At 52.2% G+C, this 16701-nt stretch overlaps 1 protein-coding gene across 4 annotated transcripts in view; it reads left to right on the top strand.

The window, feature by feature from the left end:
- Nucleotides 1–16393, top strand: part of ano3 (anoctamin 3) — a 21034-nt gene extending 4641 nt beyond the window's left edge. Inside the window, exons 2-25 of one of the 4 annotated variants that reach the window (XM_086162850.1) lie at nucleotides 4162–4362; nucleotides 4738–4880; nucleotides 4962–5114; nucleotides 5195–5295; nucleotides 5398–5442; nucleotides 5987–6121; nucleotides 6200–6306; nucleotides 6783–6838; nucleotides 6911–7032; nucleotides 7120–7254; nucleotides 7327–7423; nucleotides 8204–8264; nucleotides 9012–9094; nucleotides 9168–9308; nucleotides 10532–10696; nucleotides 10850–10886; nucleotides 10963–11074; nucleotides 11320–11377; nucleotides 11489–11586; nucleotides 11658–11812; nucleotides 11957–12109; nucleotides 12204–12354; nucleotides 12425–12614; nucleotides 16334–16393. In XM_086162850.1, the coding sequence (XP_086018976.1) occupies nucleotides 4162–4362; nucleotides 4738–4880; nucleotides 4962–5114; nucleotides 5195–5295; nucleotides 5398–5442; nucleotides 5987–6121; nucleotides 6200–6306; nucleotides 6783–6838; nucleotides 6911–7032; nucleotides 7120–7254; nucleotides 7327–7423; nucleotides 8204–8264; nucleotides 9012–9094; nucleotides 9168–9308; nucleotides 10532–10696; nucleotides 10850–10886; nucleotides 10963–11074; nucleotides 11320–11377; nucleotides 11489–11586; nucleotides 11658–11812; nucleotides 11957–12109; nucleotides 12204–12354; nucleotides 12425–12614; nucleotides 16334–16360 (2726 nt within the window). In that variant the 3' untranslated portion in view covers nucleotides 16361–16393. Of the gene's footprint in view, nucleotides 1–4161; nucleotides 4363–4737; nucleotides 4881–4961; nucleotides 5115–5194; nucleotides 5296–5397; nucleotides 5443–5986; nucleotides 6122–6199; nucleotides 6307–6782; nucleotides 7033–7119; nucleotides 7255–7326; nucleotides 7424–8203; nucleotides 8265–9011; nucleotides 9095–9167; nucleotides 9309–10531; nucleotides 10697–10849; nucleotides 10887–10962; nucleotides 11075–11319; nucleotides 11378–11488; nucleotides 11587–11657; nucleotides 11813–11956; nucleotides 12110–12203; nucleotides 12355–12424; nucleotides 13748–16333 lie in introns of those variants that run through there. The other 3 variants (XM_086162849.1, XM_086162848.1, XM_086162846.1) reach the window with 3 other exon arrangements.
- The last annotated feature ends 308 nt before the right edge of the window (nucleotides 16394–16701 follow it).

Raw genomic sequence — 16701 nt, 5'->3', positions numbered from 1 at the left:
GGGGTCAGCTGAGCCAGTGTTTTCCACCTCATGAAAAATTGAAGGAGGTGCAGCTCCGTGGGAGCCTCACCTTTCAGTGGAGCTCGTGGCGCATGCAGGGGCGGATAGGACAGGAAGTTGGTTTTTACCCTGTGTGTGTGTGTACGTGTGTGTGTGTTTGTGGTTGTGTGTCCGTCCACTCAACAGGCTCACCAATGTCTCAGCCATAATTTTTTTGTTGTTGTTTTTGCTTTCCCTCCTTGACATTATCCCCTTACCTACGGTTGCTGGGCAACCATGGCACGTGCAAGCCAAAGTGGCATTTGTTTTCGTGACGGCTTGGGGCTGAGGTGGCACTTGTCGCTTGGCAGCGTGAAACCAATTCCCAGACACGTTGGGGGCGTGGCGATGGATAGATAAGCGCTCCAGCCAGCGGTGGCAGTGGCGGCCTCCTCTGACAGGGTTTAAACGGCATGAAGGCAGTGAACGCCCCGCCGCCGTCTCCCCCGACAACAGCCCGTGGGATAAAACCCACCCCACACCCAAACCTCTTTCATCATTCAAGATGGCTCCACAGAACCCCGAGCCCGCCGTGCCAGCTCCCCCCTCTGTCCTATATGGTTCGACCCAATCCGACTTCGATACACTGAACACAGGACTAGCTCATTCCAATGGCGGGGGGGGGGGTCGAAGTTACCCACTCTCAAGGTCAGCCTCGGGCTGGAGCTGAGACTGAAGTGTGTGTGTGTGTGTGTGTGTGTGTGCGTGTGTGCATGCCAATACATCTGTCCTTGGGAGCGTCCAAGCACACTGGGGCCTCCTATATTATGGGATGTTTCCCAGCGAGTCTCGACTCCCACAACCAAACATGCTGGGCTAATTGCTAGCAGGACCTGGCGATGCGACAGCATGATGGGATGTCGAGTAACTTCGCAATTTAACTTACTGTCGTCTTTACGTTGCGTGTTTGATGCGGACAGAATGATTTGTCAGGCGCGTGTGTGTGTGTGTGTCTGTGTGTGTGTGTGTGCAAACATGTAAAGAACATATGATGTCATACGGTTAGCAACGCTTGAGACCCTCGCTGCAGCTTATCATGCCTCCAGTCAATGTTTACAAGAGCAAAGTGTGACAACACACACACACACACACACACACACCACACCTCAGCCACCCCCTCTTTTTTGTTTTTAATATATCACGCCTCTTCTCCTGCCTTGTTCCTACTTGCAGTGCTGGACAGTCTGGACTCATCTGTTACAGACACACACACACTCATGCACGTAGACACACACACACACACAAATGCAAACACACACTTGCGTGTATACACAGACACATACAATCACACACTTGCGTGCGCACACACAAATACAAACACACATTTGTGTGTACACACACACACACACACACACACACACACACACACAAATACAAACACACACACACACAAATAAAAACACACACTTGCGTGTACACACAGAGACAAATACAAACACACACAAATACAAACACACACTTGCGTGTACACACACACACACGCACAAGTACGATTACACAGAGTTCATGCAGGATTAACTTTCTCCCGATAAACCGGTTTCCACCGCCCCCCGGCGAGATTAAACGCAGGATTTCTCATCTGATGAAGCCTCTCAGTATTTATAGTCGGCACGCCGCCGCCGCCGCCACACTCCCGGACGCCAAAGCCTTTGTGTCCAGAGCTGACGTCTGATTCGCCGCTCGGAAAGCCGCTATCTCCCCCCAGTGACCTCTCATCCGCAGACGCTCTGTAATTTCCACCGAGGCAATTTCACACAACGCCGACTCCGTCCGCTCCGCCGGGTCTATTTTAGGGCCCAAGAAGTCCCGCTGCTCTGTAGCTCACTGATGTAGCGTCACAGACGCCATTATGGACGCCAAGTTAAGTCACAAGCTAGTTGTCTTATGACACTTTCCATGTAGAAGAGGGCCAGACCACCACTATTTAAGATGATCAACATTCCTTCGTCAACAATCTATTACTTCTGATAACAGCAGTGCTAACAGCTACATGCTAATAGCTAACATGAAAATAATAGCTTTAGTAGTCATAAAAACGGACGCCTGGCGAGATGCTGCTAGAGATCAGGCCACGCCTCCTAGGTATCTACCCAATGAGAGAGAACCCAGGAACTAGGAGAAGATTCAAGTTTAGCATCACGCAAGATAGGAAGTGCGGGAAGAAGGAGAGCGTTGCATCATGGGATATCCCCCCCTGCAGAGTTAGCTCATGGCTGCAGACTGAGGGGCTACCATAACGCTAATGATAAGCCTTCTCAAAACAGAAGTTTTAAGCTTCTTCTCAGGAACACGTCGATGGCTACAGGCCATCTCCTGCAGGTTTATGTATCTAAAAAAACATAATCTGAAATCATTGCACTTTCAATTCCGCCGCGGAGGAACAGGCCCTGGGGCATCGACTCAAACGACCAGATTCAACGACATTAGCATAAATATGGAAAGTGGCCTCGGGAGCCGAACAAGGGTCTAATTAATGTTTAGCTGCAAAGGAATAGAACCCACCTGCCGCTGCCCTCTTTGATACATGTTGAAGTCAAGCAGCAGAAATGTCTCAGTTCTGGCTTAAGTAGGAAGAGGTGGGTGGTTCCTGAATCACAGGAATTGAATCTTTGTATGGAGTCACGAATCACGACCCCGAGGTCTCCATTAACCCGGATCCAAGGAGTGTTCTTTTTGGCTAATGCTAAGTACACAAGGAAACACTGAATTAGATGATTAGTCTGAATCGGTTCACTGATTCAGTGCGGTGGACTTACCGGAAATGCTGCAGAGCCAGATGATTCGCCGCAAATCAATTCACTGAACATATCACAAATCCGTTTGCTGACTTGATTTATATATTTCCTAAAAAACACAACTAAATTAAGTGATTTATGATTCATCGGCGGAAACGCTACTGAATTAGATGATTCGTCTGAATCAGTTCTCTGATACAATCCAGTGGACTCCCTGGAAACGCTACTGAGCCAGATTATTCGCCACAAAGGAAACATAAACATATCACGAATCAGTTCGCTGACTTGATTCTACTGAGCCCTCTGAATTTTAGTGAGCCCTCAAATTGATTTGAGATTTGTCTGAATTGTTTCACTGACTCGAGTCAACGGAAACACTACTGAATCAGATGACTCATCTGAATCAGTTCTCTGATTTGAGTAGCAACCTTTATATATGTTGCATTTTTGTTTGTCATATTAGGTGATTTGAAATATTTATTTCTTCACCCAAGTGACTCAACTGAACCAGATCACTTAGTGAACGAATCACATAATGGCAGGGTTTCTCCTACCAGGTGGTTCTTCATGTTTTGACCAAAGTGACTACAGGAGCTGGTTTGGCCACTATGGGGTACTGTTTCACAAGTATTCATCAGGTGGTTTCACGTGACCCAGATTTATGATTGAACCTGGTTGGAGGTGACCAACATTACATGGAGGTTGGAGGTTACACGTAGAATAACACGGTTATTACCTTCTCTTCCTCCTCATCCGCCTCCAGAGCATGGCTACCTTCATTCATGCATTCATCTGCGTGCAAATCGGCCTGAAGATGATCTGAGCGTTTCTCCTGTGGAGGACCTCCAGGGCTCAGTGTGAGATGGCATTCATCTCTTCATTCATCATCTATACCCTCCTGACCGGGCAGGGGGCGGGGCTTAACCCTGACCGCTCAGCTGTCAATCATTCAGACAGTCGTCCTCCCATTCACACCTGTAGATAATTCATAGTCCACATGGGGAGCCCAGACAGGAGAACATGGGGAACCCAGGTAGGAGAACATGGAGAACCCAGGCAGGGTTCTCCATGTTACTCGTGGCTGTTTGCCATTAAACTGAATTGCAATTTTCGCAAGTCGCTTTGGATAAAAGCGTCTGCTAAATGACTGTAATGTAATGTAATTTAAACTTTTTTTTTGTCACATGATCCAAAATGCAAGTCCTAGATAAACCAAAGTGCTAAAATGGAAGATGCAGCCGTCGGATTTTAGTTTTATTCGTATTTTGATTTCTTTTTATTCATGTCCATCCTGATTGGATACGAATGCATCATGGCCGCCCTCTTCTTTTGAGCCCGCAGAGAATTAACAGCCTCCTCTTCTTCTTCCCCTCCTCTTCTTCTCCAGGCATGCACACCAGCATCAGCGAGATCCTGAAGGAGAAGAGCCTGAAGCCGTCACGCCGCAGCCTTCCCTGCCTGGCCCAGAGTCAGACCCACCCCCTCAACCTCAGCCACTTCCTGTCTGTGCCGTTGAGCCCCGATGACAAAGCCGCCGTCCAGAGTCCCAGCATCAGCACCTCCTGCAGCCTGCTTCCCCCGCAGACAGGTGGGTCTGCAAGCTGCTTCCCCCTTAGACAAAACATCTGCACACTGCTTCCTCCTTAGACAGGTAGGTCTGAAGCCTGCTTCCCCCTTAGACAGAAGGTTTGCTGCCTGCTCCCTCCAGGGGCAAATAGCTTCCCCCGTAGACCTTTGGCTCCACAAACGCCACCCCCTGTAGACAGCAGCCTTCTTCCTCCGTCGATAGGTAGATCTTCAAGCTGCTCACCCCACAGAAAGGTAGGTCTGCAGCCTGGTTCCCTTGCAGGTGGAGATGAAAAATGGCAGCGTGGCAGCATGTGTTATCATAAAGGGAAAACCAGCGCTAATCATTAGCACCTTAGCGGAGGCGTTCACCGCCGCTCTCCTCGCCATCTGACAGGGGACGCCGACGGAGACAGGAAGGACGTCTACACTGAGGAGTCCGAGGTCTCGCCGCTCGATCAGCCGGCGCCGCCGCCGCCGCCGCCGCCCCAGGCTCCCGTGGGCCGGGCCCGTCTGGAAGCCCGACTAGACTCTCTGAAGGTACCTCTCAGGCTTCGCCCCAGAACCCCGTTCGGTTTTCCGCTCGCCCGCTTGACATGGAGGTCCGCCCGCCGCCCGCAGGCCAAGAGTTCAGCCGCTTCCGGGCTCTTCTTCCGCGATGGGAAAAAGAGGATTGACTACATCCTGGTCTACAAGAAGTCCAGCCCTCAGGTGGAGAAGAGGTGCACCTTTGAGAAGAACCTCCGCGCTGAGGGCCTCATGCTGGAGAAGGAGGTAGGCTGACCTCCTCCGCCCTCCGCCAGATAAAGTAGACCCTTCTGATGCTTGTCCTCCTTCTTCTCCTCCTCTGGAAGCCCTCGCTGACCAACAACGACATCATGTTTGTGAAGGTCCACGCCCCCTGGGACACACTCTGCAAGTATGCCGAGCAGATGAACATCAGGATGCCTTTCAGGTATCTGCTGGACACCATCTTGGGGGGGGGGGGGGGGGGGGGGGGGGGGGGGGGGCTCCATCAATTTTTACTCACCCCCCCCTTTTCTTTTTCCACCGGAAGGAAAAAATGCTACTTCACCGACTGGAAAAGTAAAACCCTGGGGAGGTGAGTGTCGTACCCCTGGAGGCCAGGAGGACCCAGAGGTCTTCGGGGAGGGGGATTGGGATGTTGGGGACTAAGAATGACGGGAAGCTTCACAGTGTGTAGGATGGAGGAGAAGCTGGAGAACAAGGGCAGGAGGGGATGCAGGCAGACAGACAGACAGACGGGCAGGCATGAGGGTAGCATGTTAGCACGTTAGCATGCTGCCCTTAGCCTGCAGCGGCTGAGCGTCCTCATTGGAATGGAAGGCTTGTGTGGCGCTGGATGATAATTTAATCTTCTCAGATTTCATTTTGAAGTCATGATTGAGGGTTGGGGAGGGCTGGGGGGTTCGGGGGGGCAGGGGGTCGTATTCTTCTTATCCAGGATCAGTGTCTCCTGGTCATGCCTGGAACTTACGTGTGTGTGTGTGTGTGTGTGTGTGAAGGTGGATTTAGTGAGGATTTCTTACAGAAAAATGTGTGTGTGTGTGTGTGTGTGTGTGTGTTTGCGTGGGGGGGCAATCTTCATGTTAAGCTAATCCCATAATCACGTTTGGCATCTGCAGCCGTTTCCATCTGAGATGCCGGCAGATCAAGAGTTGGCTGCCCAGAAACCCCATGAAGCTGGACAAGGAGGCCCTGCCCGACCTGGAGGAGACTGACTGCTACACAGCGCCCTTCAGCCGCGCACGCATGCACCAGTACGACACGCACACACACACACACACACGCACACATATCCTCACACACACACTGAGTCATTGCTCCTCTCCTTCCAGCTTCACCATCAACAACAGGGAGACCTTCTTCTCCAACTCCACGCGCAGCAGGATCGTCCACCACGTCCTGCAGCGGACCAAGTATGAGGACGGAAAGTCCAAGATGGGTAGATGACTGCCGCCGCCACTGCCGCACGTTATACATGTGTATTAAGCACGAGTTGCTGCAGAGGTAGAAGATTTTTAGATACCAGCTCATCTCGTTCTTGTTATTTGAGGAGACTCATCAGGAGGTACTGAGATGCCCTCACACACTCTGTTTGAAAGCAAAGATGGCGAAGAGGACAGTCTGGTGGCGTTGAGGTCACTGCGGCATCCAATAACGTTAAAAGCTTTCATTCACTTTCTACAGCAGGGTTGGGGAGGGGGTTGGGGGGGGAAATTCACCTGTCAGTCATCCAACCGTTCACCTTCTCATGTGAGGACAGGTTTGAGGTCTGCATGGGGGGGGGGGACCTGGCACAAACCCAGGCTGGGAGAGAACTTCCCCCGGGATGACCTTCCCATAGCCCCCCCTCTGTGTTAGCGTAGCCTAGTAGGGGGCGGAGCCTCCTTTTGACATCTGGCTGCTGCTCCTCCGCAGGGATCAACCGGTTACTGGGCAACAACACCTACGAGGCCGCGTTCCCGCCGCACGAAGTAAGGACGCATGAACCCGCTGCAGATCTTCGCCCCCACCTTGGTCACCAACCTCCCCCTTTTGCCCCCCAGGGTGGATACAAGAGCCGACACCCCATCAAGACTCACGGTGCCCAGAACCACCGGCACCTCCTGTACGAGCGCTGGGCTCGTTGGGGGATCTGGTACAAGTACCAGCCCCTGGACCTCATCAGGTAATCTGATTACCTCGAATTGAAACACCCCCCAGACACAGTTGTTGCTCTGCCCCCTCTCTGACCACCTATTTCCGCTCCCTCCAGGCGCTACTTTGGTGAGAAGATCGGCCTGTACTTCGCGTGGCTGGGCTGGTATACCGGTATGCTTATCCCTGCTGCCCTTGTGGGCGTGTTGGTCTTCCTCTACGGGCTCTTCACCATGGACTCCAGCCAAGTCAGGTCAGTCCTCGCCGTCGGGGCGCTGCATGCGTGGGAAACGCCCGGTCAAGCCGCACCTCGTTGTGCCAACAGCAAGGAGATCTGCGAGGCCACTACCACCATCATGTGCCCGATGTGCGAGGAGACATGCCAGCCCTGGAACCTGAGCGACAGCTGCGTCTACGCAAAGGTTAGACTCCGCCCCCCCTGCGGCCGTCGCCATCTGAGCTCCTTACAACAACTGTAGATCAGTAGCACCCTCCCAATGGAGTGAACACACCTCGCACTGGTCTGGTTAGGTTAACAAACCATACTCCTCGGTTAGCATAAAGGACCGTACTCCTCAGTTAGCATAACAGACCACAGTCCTCAGTTACCATAGCAAACCTTACTCCTCAGTTAGCATAACAAACCACACTACTCAGTTAGCTTGACAAACCGTACTCCCCGGTTACCATAACAAACCATACTCTTTGGTGAGAATAACAAAAAAATGTTAAGAACCCTGAAAGGTCAATAACATTATAATGTTGCAGAGTTCACTTTAGCAACATGCTAACAAGGTGCTAATGTAGCAAGAGCATTTTCATGTCATTATCTTCTGTAAAGTTAGCATCACGCTGCTGCGCAGTGAGCCTCTCATCATGAAGGCCAGTGAACAAACCCCAAGCATTTACGTAAGCGGTACGTGTTAGCAGATAGCACGTAATACTAACAACAACACAGGTCCTAGCAAGGTGCTGAGGTGGTTCCTCAGGTTTCCTCCTTGGAGCAGAAGGGAGAACACAGGTGGAGATGGTCGCCCCACCGTTTCCTTCATCCACTGTTTTTCCCCAACGATCTGGTTCTGTTTGGAAATGAGGGTGGGTGTGAACTCCACTGAGGTTCTCCTAAGATCCTGAGGTGTGTGTGAGGACTAAGAGCTTCAAGAGGCAGCCGGCGTCCCCTCACTGCCTCTCCATGTCTGCAGGTCACCCACCTCTTCGACAATGGAGGCACTGTCTTCTTCGCCATCTTCATGGCTATCTGGGGTGAGTGCAGGAGGTCAACATTCACGCTTAACACTCTGTGTGTGTGTGTGTGTGTGTGTGTGTGTGTGTGTGAGGCATCGCTCACCGGAGTCTGCAGCTCTGCATCATCTGCATCACACACTCAGGTCTTTTGGAGACGCAGCACTGCTGAGTGCACTTTAGCTCTAGAGTGTGTGTGTGTGTGTGTGTGTGTGTTTGTGTGTTTGTGTGTGTGTGCGTGTGTGTGCGCCCATGAGACCAAGTGTAGGCAACAGAAAAGAGTTTTTTTTTTTCCTTGCTCTTTAAACAAAAGTGGGACGTTCTAAATAAAACTGCCGCCATCTTTGACGGCGGCCCGACGGGCCCGGGCAGATGTCGGCTAAAAATGACACGCACAGACACACACACACACACACACACACATTAGGGTTGCCTTCTGGATCACCAGGAAAAGGGAACACGGTTTTCTAATGATTATCACTGAAGGCAGCATTTCCATGAGCGTAAGCCCGCCTCTGCCGAACCTGCCGCTGGCGTGGGCGCCTTGTTGCCGTGACGACAAGCCCCACCATTGTCCGTCTCCCATCACGTCCCGGACGCCATCGCCGAACCTTTTGTCGGTTCTGACGGGTCTTGAATAAGGTGGAACAAAGACCCCGCCCGCAGAACGCTTCCGACGGTTTAAAGATGGCGGACGGGGCGCTCCTGTACCCCCATTCCATCACCATACCGATGCTTGGCATCTGCTCATCTGCTGTCCGGTTTCAGCCACGGTGTTCCTGGAGTTCTGGAAGAGGAGGAGGGCCGAACTGACCTACGACTGGGACCTCATTGACTGGGAGGAGGAGGAGGTGAGCCATTTTCGTCACCCCCGACGACCCTTGCCCGCCCATTTTCAGGGATGCCCGTGTGTGTGTGTTCCAGGAGGAGCTGCGGCCTCAGTTCGAGGCCAAGTACTCGCGGGTGGAGCGAATCAACCCCATCTCTGGGAAGCCCGAGCCGTTTCAACCATTCTCTGACAAGCTGAGCCGGCTGATGGTGTCCGTCTCCGGGATTTTCTTCATGGTAACAAGTGACCCCGGGTGACCCCTAGTTGCCTAGGTGACCTTGGGCGTGACCCCCGAATTATCAGATTACCTTCAATCCATTCACACGTCATGCTCTAACTCCATTGTCTATTCTTTTACCATTATATTTTTTTACCTGTTAATCTCAGCCAATTCATATCCTTCTTATTTTCGTCATTGCTATTGTCACTCTGTTTATGTTCCCATCATTGTTGTCGTTTTAGTTGTCTATTTTCCCCCCCTCGCTGTTTTTTTTCCATTCTCTTGTCCGTTCTTATCCCTGATGTTGTTCTCTCTGCTGTGTCTCTGCTCAATGCTATCTTCTAATTGCCTGAAAATTGTCTCTCTATTTATATTTATTTTCACATTTATTAACATTATAACTGTTACGCTGCTGTAACAAAAGAATTTCCCCCGTGGGAGAGGTTGGGAACCTTTACCACTCAAAAAGCCATTCGGAGCCCTTTTTCCCCCAGTAAATAAAACACCGGGAGCCACACGACCCTTTTGGAATTTTAAAATGAAATAACACGGCGTATAACGTTTTTTTTTTTTTTTTTGCCTTTATGGTATGTAGAAACAAAATATGTAAATCAATGAACAACCGCAGAGAAAACGAAAAAAAATTCCACGTACAACAAAACATTTTGAACTCTGAAATAAATGACGTCGTGTTGAAGGTTACTTTTAATTTTCAATGTCTATTAGAGTCCTTCTTGTATATATTTATTAAAAAAAAAACAAATTTAAATGATCCACCGACAGCATACCAAAAATCCCGTCCTCTCTCCGTACTGTCTGTCACTTATCAAGAGCGACAAAAACATTCAAACTCTTTTCACTTAAATGTTACAAGATCACCATCATCTTCAAATTTAGAATCACACTTTAAAGATGATCAAAGTAAAATAAAGCGCATTTTAATTAAATACTTGTTTATTATTTTCAAAAGTCACAGGGATCCAAGAGCCGCCAGCGGGTTGACGACCCCTGCCCTTTGGGGATCAATCAAGTTTATCTTATCTTATCTTATCTTATCTTATCTTATCTTATCTTATTTTATTTTATTTTATCTTATCTTATCTTATCTTATCTTAAAGCGCTGTCTTTGGAGGAGTGTGTCCCGAAGGCAGCGGCTCCAGAGCCCCCCCTGCTGGACAGAGTGTGTACAGCGGGACAACCGTGAATCACCTCCAGCTTCTTCTCCTTGTCCTCCCTCAGATATCCCTGGTGCTGACGGCTGTCTTCGCCGTGGTGGTCTTCCGGCTCATCGCCATGGAGAAGTTCGCCTCCTTCAACTGGCACATTGTGAAGAAGAACTTGCAGTTCGCCACCTCCGGCACCGGCGTCTGCATCAACTTCATGATCATCATGTCTCTGAATGTGGTGGGTGTCTGGACCTGTTACCCAAGACACATTCCAGCAGAAGTTTGTTTAGATCTTGTCTCCAGGGAGTGCTTCATGACCCTTTGCCCCCACACACACACACACACACACACACACACTGTTGAAGCTTTACACCTGCTCTGGTCCTCACAGGTCTACGAGAAGGTAGCCTACTTGCTGACGAATTTAGGTGAGTACCGGTTCTGCGCCCTGCATTGTCGCCCCATTTCAAATTAGCCTAGCATAGCGTTTGTCTGCCTCCTCAGAGCACCCGCGGACCGAGTCCGAATGGGAGAACAGCTTCGCTCTCAAGATGTTCCTGTTCCAGTTTGTGAACTTGAACAGCTCCACCTTCTACATCGCTTTCTTCCTGGGGAGGTAAGCCGAACTACAAGCCCCTCCACTCTCCCCCAGAATTAATGAGGGCTTTTTTTTTTTTTCCGCGCCGCGGAGCTGTTTTGTCTCAACCTCCCGTGTCCAGACGTCTGCCAAGACCCTCCCACCAGATGTTTCCAAACACAACCAGCAGGACGTTCTCCGTCCGATCCAATTATCACCTCCGACTGTCTCTTCGCTGCTCCATATCCGAGGCGGCGCTCCTCACCCTCTCCCCCTCCGCCCAGGTTCGCCGGCAGACCCGGGAAGTACAACAAGCTCTTCAACCGCTGGCGGCTGGAGGAGGTGAGCGTCCATCGCCGGATTAGTCTCCGCCAGCTCAGGCTAATTGCCGTCGTCCTCACCTTTTCATGGCCAAAGCGGGAAGCAGCTTGTGATCGCTGTCTCTCTGCGCAGTGTCACCCCAGCGGCTGCTTGATCGATCTGTGCCTGCAAATGGGCGTCATCATGTTCTTCAAGCAAATCTGGAACAACTTCATGGAGCTGGGTTACCCGTAAGCACCCGGGCACAAATGACCCGTGAAGCTAGAAGACGCCCGGCGGCTGACTTGGCCTCCCCACGCAGGTTGCTGCAGAACTGGTGGTCCCGCAGGAAGATCAAGAAGGGCGGTGGAGGAGGCCAGAACGTGGAGAGCAAGATGCAGCTGCCGCAGTGGGACAAGGACTGGAACTTGCAGCCCATGAACGCCCACGGCCTGGTGGACGAGTACCTGGAAATGGGTAAACGCCAGTGGCGTATTCGAAGTTTTCCCTTCTTCTTCTTCTTCTTCTTCTTCTTCTTCTTCTTCTTCTTCTTCTTCTTCTTCTTCTTCTTCTTCTTCCCCCCCCCGGAAGGCTGCTCACGGCTCTTTGCGGTCCCCGCAGTGCTCCAGTTCGGCTTCACCACCATCTTTGTGGCGGCGTTCCCCCTGGCGCCCCTGCTGGCTCTGCTCAACAACATCATCGAGATCCGCCTGGACGCCTACAAATTCGTCACCCAGTGGCGGCGGCCCATGCCCGCCCGGGCCACCGACATAGGTCGGCGCCCCCTCCCTCGGACACCTTTTAGGCCTCTAGACCATCGCTTCTTGTCCTCTCGAGACTACCTAACACCCATGTGGTCCTCCACCAGGTATCTGGCACGGGATCCTGGAGGGGATCGGCGTCCTGGCTGTCATCACCAACGCCTTCGTCATCGCCATCACGTCCGACTACATCCCGCGCTTTGTCTACGCCTTCAAGTACGGTCCGTGTGTGGACAAGGGCCACCACCACCTGGACGAGTAAGCCAACAGGACGAGGGGTAAAAACACCGAGCGCCGCATGGCGTGACGGCTGCCCTCTCTCCCCCAGGTGTCTGCGAGGCTACATGAACAGCAGCCTCTCGGTGTTCGACATGAGCGAGCTGAAGAACAGCAGCAATACGGGGTACTGCAGGTACCGGGACTACCGAGCGCCGCCCTTGAGCGCCGTGCCCTACGAGTTCACCCTGCAGTTCTGGCACGTCCTGGCCGCCCGGCTGGCCTTCATCATCGTCTTCGAGGTCAGTGGGCTTGGGTTCACAAGGCCGGGGGGCGGGCGTCGATTTTTCTCTGGGAATCGAATAGAACCCCGCAAGTGCTCTCCAGTTAGGTCCAGAAGTTTAGCCAGGGATGTCCCAGGTTTCTTTTTCATGTGGACACCGATCTTCTGCCAAGAACTTACCGTTGCATGCCGGGTACGTTTTCCGGCCGCTCTTCCAGCACCTGGTGTTCGGCATCAAGTCCTTCATCGCGTACCTCATCCCTGACATGCCCAAGGACCTCTGCGACCGGATGAGGAGGGAAAAGTACCTGATGCAGGAGATGATGTATGAGGCGGAGCTGGAGCACCTGCAGAAGGAGAGGAAGAAGAACGGGAGGCGCTATCACCACGAGTGGCCTTAGCCTGACCCCTCACATCTCCACCGCCACTCGGATCAGCTGATTCACACCAAAGACACCCCGACCACTCCCTGGCCATCTGCTCCGTGTCCAGTGTCGGTACCGCTCGTCGCTTCCCCCGGTTTTCCCCCGGGTTTCCATGGCGGCATCCCCGCCGGCGCCTGCGTGAAACCGTGTTGTTTACTATGCAGACGGAGGGCTGCGACCCGCCCCCGCTCTCTTCACCTCACCTGTCTTGCACTCTCTGCGTGGCAGCTAGCACTCCGCCCGAACCCCACTTCCCATCCTAGCGTACGGCGGCCATGCTGCCTCATAGCGTTCCTCGTGGTGCGGTGGCGTCTTTGCAAAGTGCACGTGGCGCGGCGCTGGCGCAGAAGGTACGACGACCGCGGTGAAGAACCTCGCCGTTCCTCCCGGAGCCCAGAACGTGCATGTGCTACCTGACGACGATATTTTTCTCATCTCGATGCCTGCTGTATGTGTGTGTGTGTGTGTGTGTGTGTGTGTGTGCGCGCACCGTATCACATGCGTGTCGAGCTATCCGTGCCGCCGCCGAGCTTGACCGCCTTGACCTTTTTCGGAGACGTGAAGATTTGCGTTTTGACCTGTGCCTACCGTCGCGCGCCATCGCCGCCGCCACCGCCGTGTCACCGGCGTCACGTGTGCCTGTTCTGTGCTGCACGTGCTCATTTGAATGCAACAGATATCCTCTCTCTCTTTCCGTCTCTCTTCGGTTGATCTCCTGCGAACCCCCTGAACCCCCCGAGCTGTGGATTTGCTCCGGATGCGAGTCACGCCGCCTCCTCGCCGCGTCCCTCAAACTCGCCGGCGTTGTAACGTGACTCCCTCCGTTGCAAGCGCGGCTCTTCCGCCCGCCGGCCTGCTTCTCATTTGCCGCTTGAGCCTCCTGAGAATGCTTTGAGTGTTTGGAGCGCGCAGGCATACCTGTGGCTTGGACGTTCCTTCTCCGGAGAACATCCCTCCGCCGTTTTCCCCTTGCCGGGCCTCCAGGCAACCGACGCCGTGTCCCAACGCCTCATTGGTCCGTTTGGTCGTGGCGTGGACGACAACTCTGGGGAACCGGAGGCGACATCCATTGGACATCCTGCGACAGCGTGCGTGTGTGTGTGTGTGTGTGTGTGTGTCCAATGGAAAGACGCAACTCCAGGGTGAAAAACTTCATGATATTTTGCACAGAAACTCATCGTCTAGAACCGTTTCCTCTGTGTAGACGTTTTTCGATGCTCTCCTTTCTTTTTCTACTCTCTCTCTCTCTCTCCCTCTCCTTCTCTGGCCTGTTCCCTCCCTTCCCCCAGAAAACAAAGCGTCCACATTTCTCAGGTGTCCTCTGAATGTTTGCAGACGATTCTGTGGTTTTTAACCGTGATTTTATTTTGTTTTTTTCTAAGATGCGATCGAAGGCTTCCTCTTTTCGTTTTGTTTTGGTCTCGCGTCGGCAGAGTTAGCGTTAGCGCCCCCGTGCTAATGTCGACCGCTAAAAAAAAAAAAAAAAAAAAGACATTGTGCATCGGACAGAGCGTCCTGGACGCGATTTGCACCGCAGATGTGGAACATGTCCCGTTGCTTCCAGTTGGAGATGTTCGATCTTGTAACTGACGTTTGTTTTCAGGCGCCATCTGGCGCCGTGCACTTTTTCTCTTTTCGAACCTCCCTCCGGCCGTTTTGGAGGGGGGGCGGGGAGGAGCTCTCCTCCCCTGCTATGTGAACAATAGAAATCTATGCATGTCTGCGCTCCCTCCTCTCCGGCGGGTCTCCATGTGCTGCGCCCTCCGGTATGCATGACTTAGCACCTGCTTCCAGCAGAGACCGGCTCCTGTACAGTTGCTAGCGGCCGTCTTCGAAACATATCACGTCCCTTGTTCGGTTAAATCTATGGCAGAAGAGAAGGACCAAGGGGAAGCGGCGGTTCTGGAGGAGGAGATGTTTGGAAGGAAAGGGGGGAAGGGGCGTCCTTCAGCCTTCAATCGTTGGCAATAGCACAATATGGGTATTGTATGCCGAGTAATAATGGCATGACCTTGCACATCTCTGGAAATACAGCATACTTGGGGTTTGGGGTGGGTTTTTGGGCGAGGGGGGGGGATACAGTCTGGCTTTTCTTTTCCATGCAACACCTCCCCCCGATCAGATTGGAAGCGATAGCAGACCACCGGTGGAAGGAAGAGTCACGGCCGGACTTTGTTTACTTCACTCCTGTTTACATGTAACGCACACACACACACACACACACACACACACACACACACATGATGTACCATATCACTCTTTGTTTTTTTCTGTAATAAACCATGGACTGTGTTCTGGACGAGCCTCTGCCTCGCTCCTCCGTCGGGCCCCGGGAGTTTGCTGACGGCACAAACTGCAGCGCCGCGCCGCCATTATCGCCGACCACAAGCCTTCTTTCCAGCAGCTCTCTTAGCTTGAAAAACAGAATAATAACCATTAGAAAAAAGGTTTGAGAAACCCAGGCTGCTCAGCCTTACGTCTGGATTTTTCCACGTAGGTCAACATCCAGCGGAAGACGCTCGGGTTTATTCTTCTATTCATCAAGGTTCCCTCGATAGCTTTGAGGAGAAATGTAAGAGTTTAGAAGACTTTCCCTCCTGCTTCGGCCGCAGGTCACCAGGAAGGAGGAAACAAGCTGTCGGAGGGTTTAAATCCTCCACCTCCTGCAGGGCAGTAAAGTTAGCGGAGCGCCGAGGAACTTAGCGGGGGTTGGGGGTCTGCAGGCAATGAAAACATCAACCCCTCTCACTTAGACTGATGATAAAAACAGGACAGATTCATTCATTCATTCTGTATCTACTCCACTTTTCCTGCAATCAGGGTCACAGGTGAAGCTGTGATTGGATGAGACACCCTGGACCTATCGAGGTCCACTTGGAGGAACAAGCAAGTATTCACCCACTCATTCAAACTCGCAGATCATTTGGGGTCTCCAGTGGGAGGAACCCGGAGAACCCTGAGGAACCTCAAGCAGATACAGGGAGAACATGGGAATCCAACCAGGGACCTTCTGGCTGCGAGGGGGCGGAGCTAATCCACACACAGGAAAATCTCCAATGGGACTCACTTTGGAAATAGATCTTGTTCTAGCGCAAAATGTGGAACGCTGCGCTCTGGAACGGCCCAATCACAGCGGCGGAAGGAAGGATGTCTGAGATGTTAGGAATAGTTAGGATTCCGGAAGCTCGTCTTTGCTTTTTGGAACTAATACGGTCGCTGAAGCGCTCAACTGCTGAATCATCCAGCCTGTTAAAGCTTCCTAACATCTATGTATATTCTTAATAATTGGAACAAATGGATACCTGCTTTTCAGAGCCTCATGTCTGGGATGCAGATCTGAACAAGGGAAGGTCCAACCAGGACGAAGTACCGGTACCAAGAGAGGAGGCACATGTGAGGGTAAGGCCAAAATAGATTGTGGATTCCTCTAATGACAGGTCTCTGCTTCAACTACACCTCCATCACCCTGTGGTTCCCATTGGAGAACAAAAGCCAAAGTACTGCACTGACATGGTAGTACTGCAGTGAGCACCCTCTGAATGAACCCACTGTCAACCGTCGTGGAACCGGTGAAAATCTGTTCCGCCTTCTGCTGAGCTTCACAAACCCCAGAGACCCTCAGGGGTGCAGGAAGAGGCCTGGAGCCTCTGCGCGGAGCCACGGTGGGCCTCTGCGCGGAGC

Source organism: Fistularia commersonii, chromosome 17 (assembly GCF_037954325.1).
Source record: "Fistularia commersonii isolate RoL2024-O1a breed Wild chromosome 17, RoL_Fcom_v1.0, whole genome shotgun sequence".
Taxonomy (NCBI): Eukaryota; Metazoa; Chordata; class Actinopteri; order Syngnathiformes; family Fistulariidae; genus Fistularia; species Fistularia commersonii.
The sequence above is the reverse complement of the archived record's forward strand: the minus strand, read 5'-3'. Positions and strand labels throughout refer to the sequence as shown.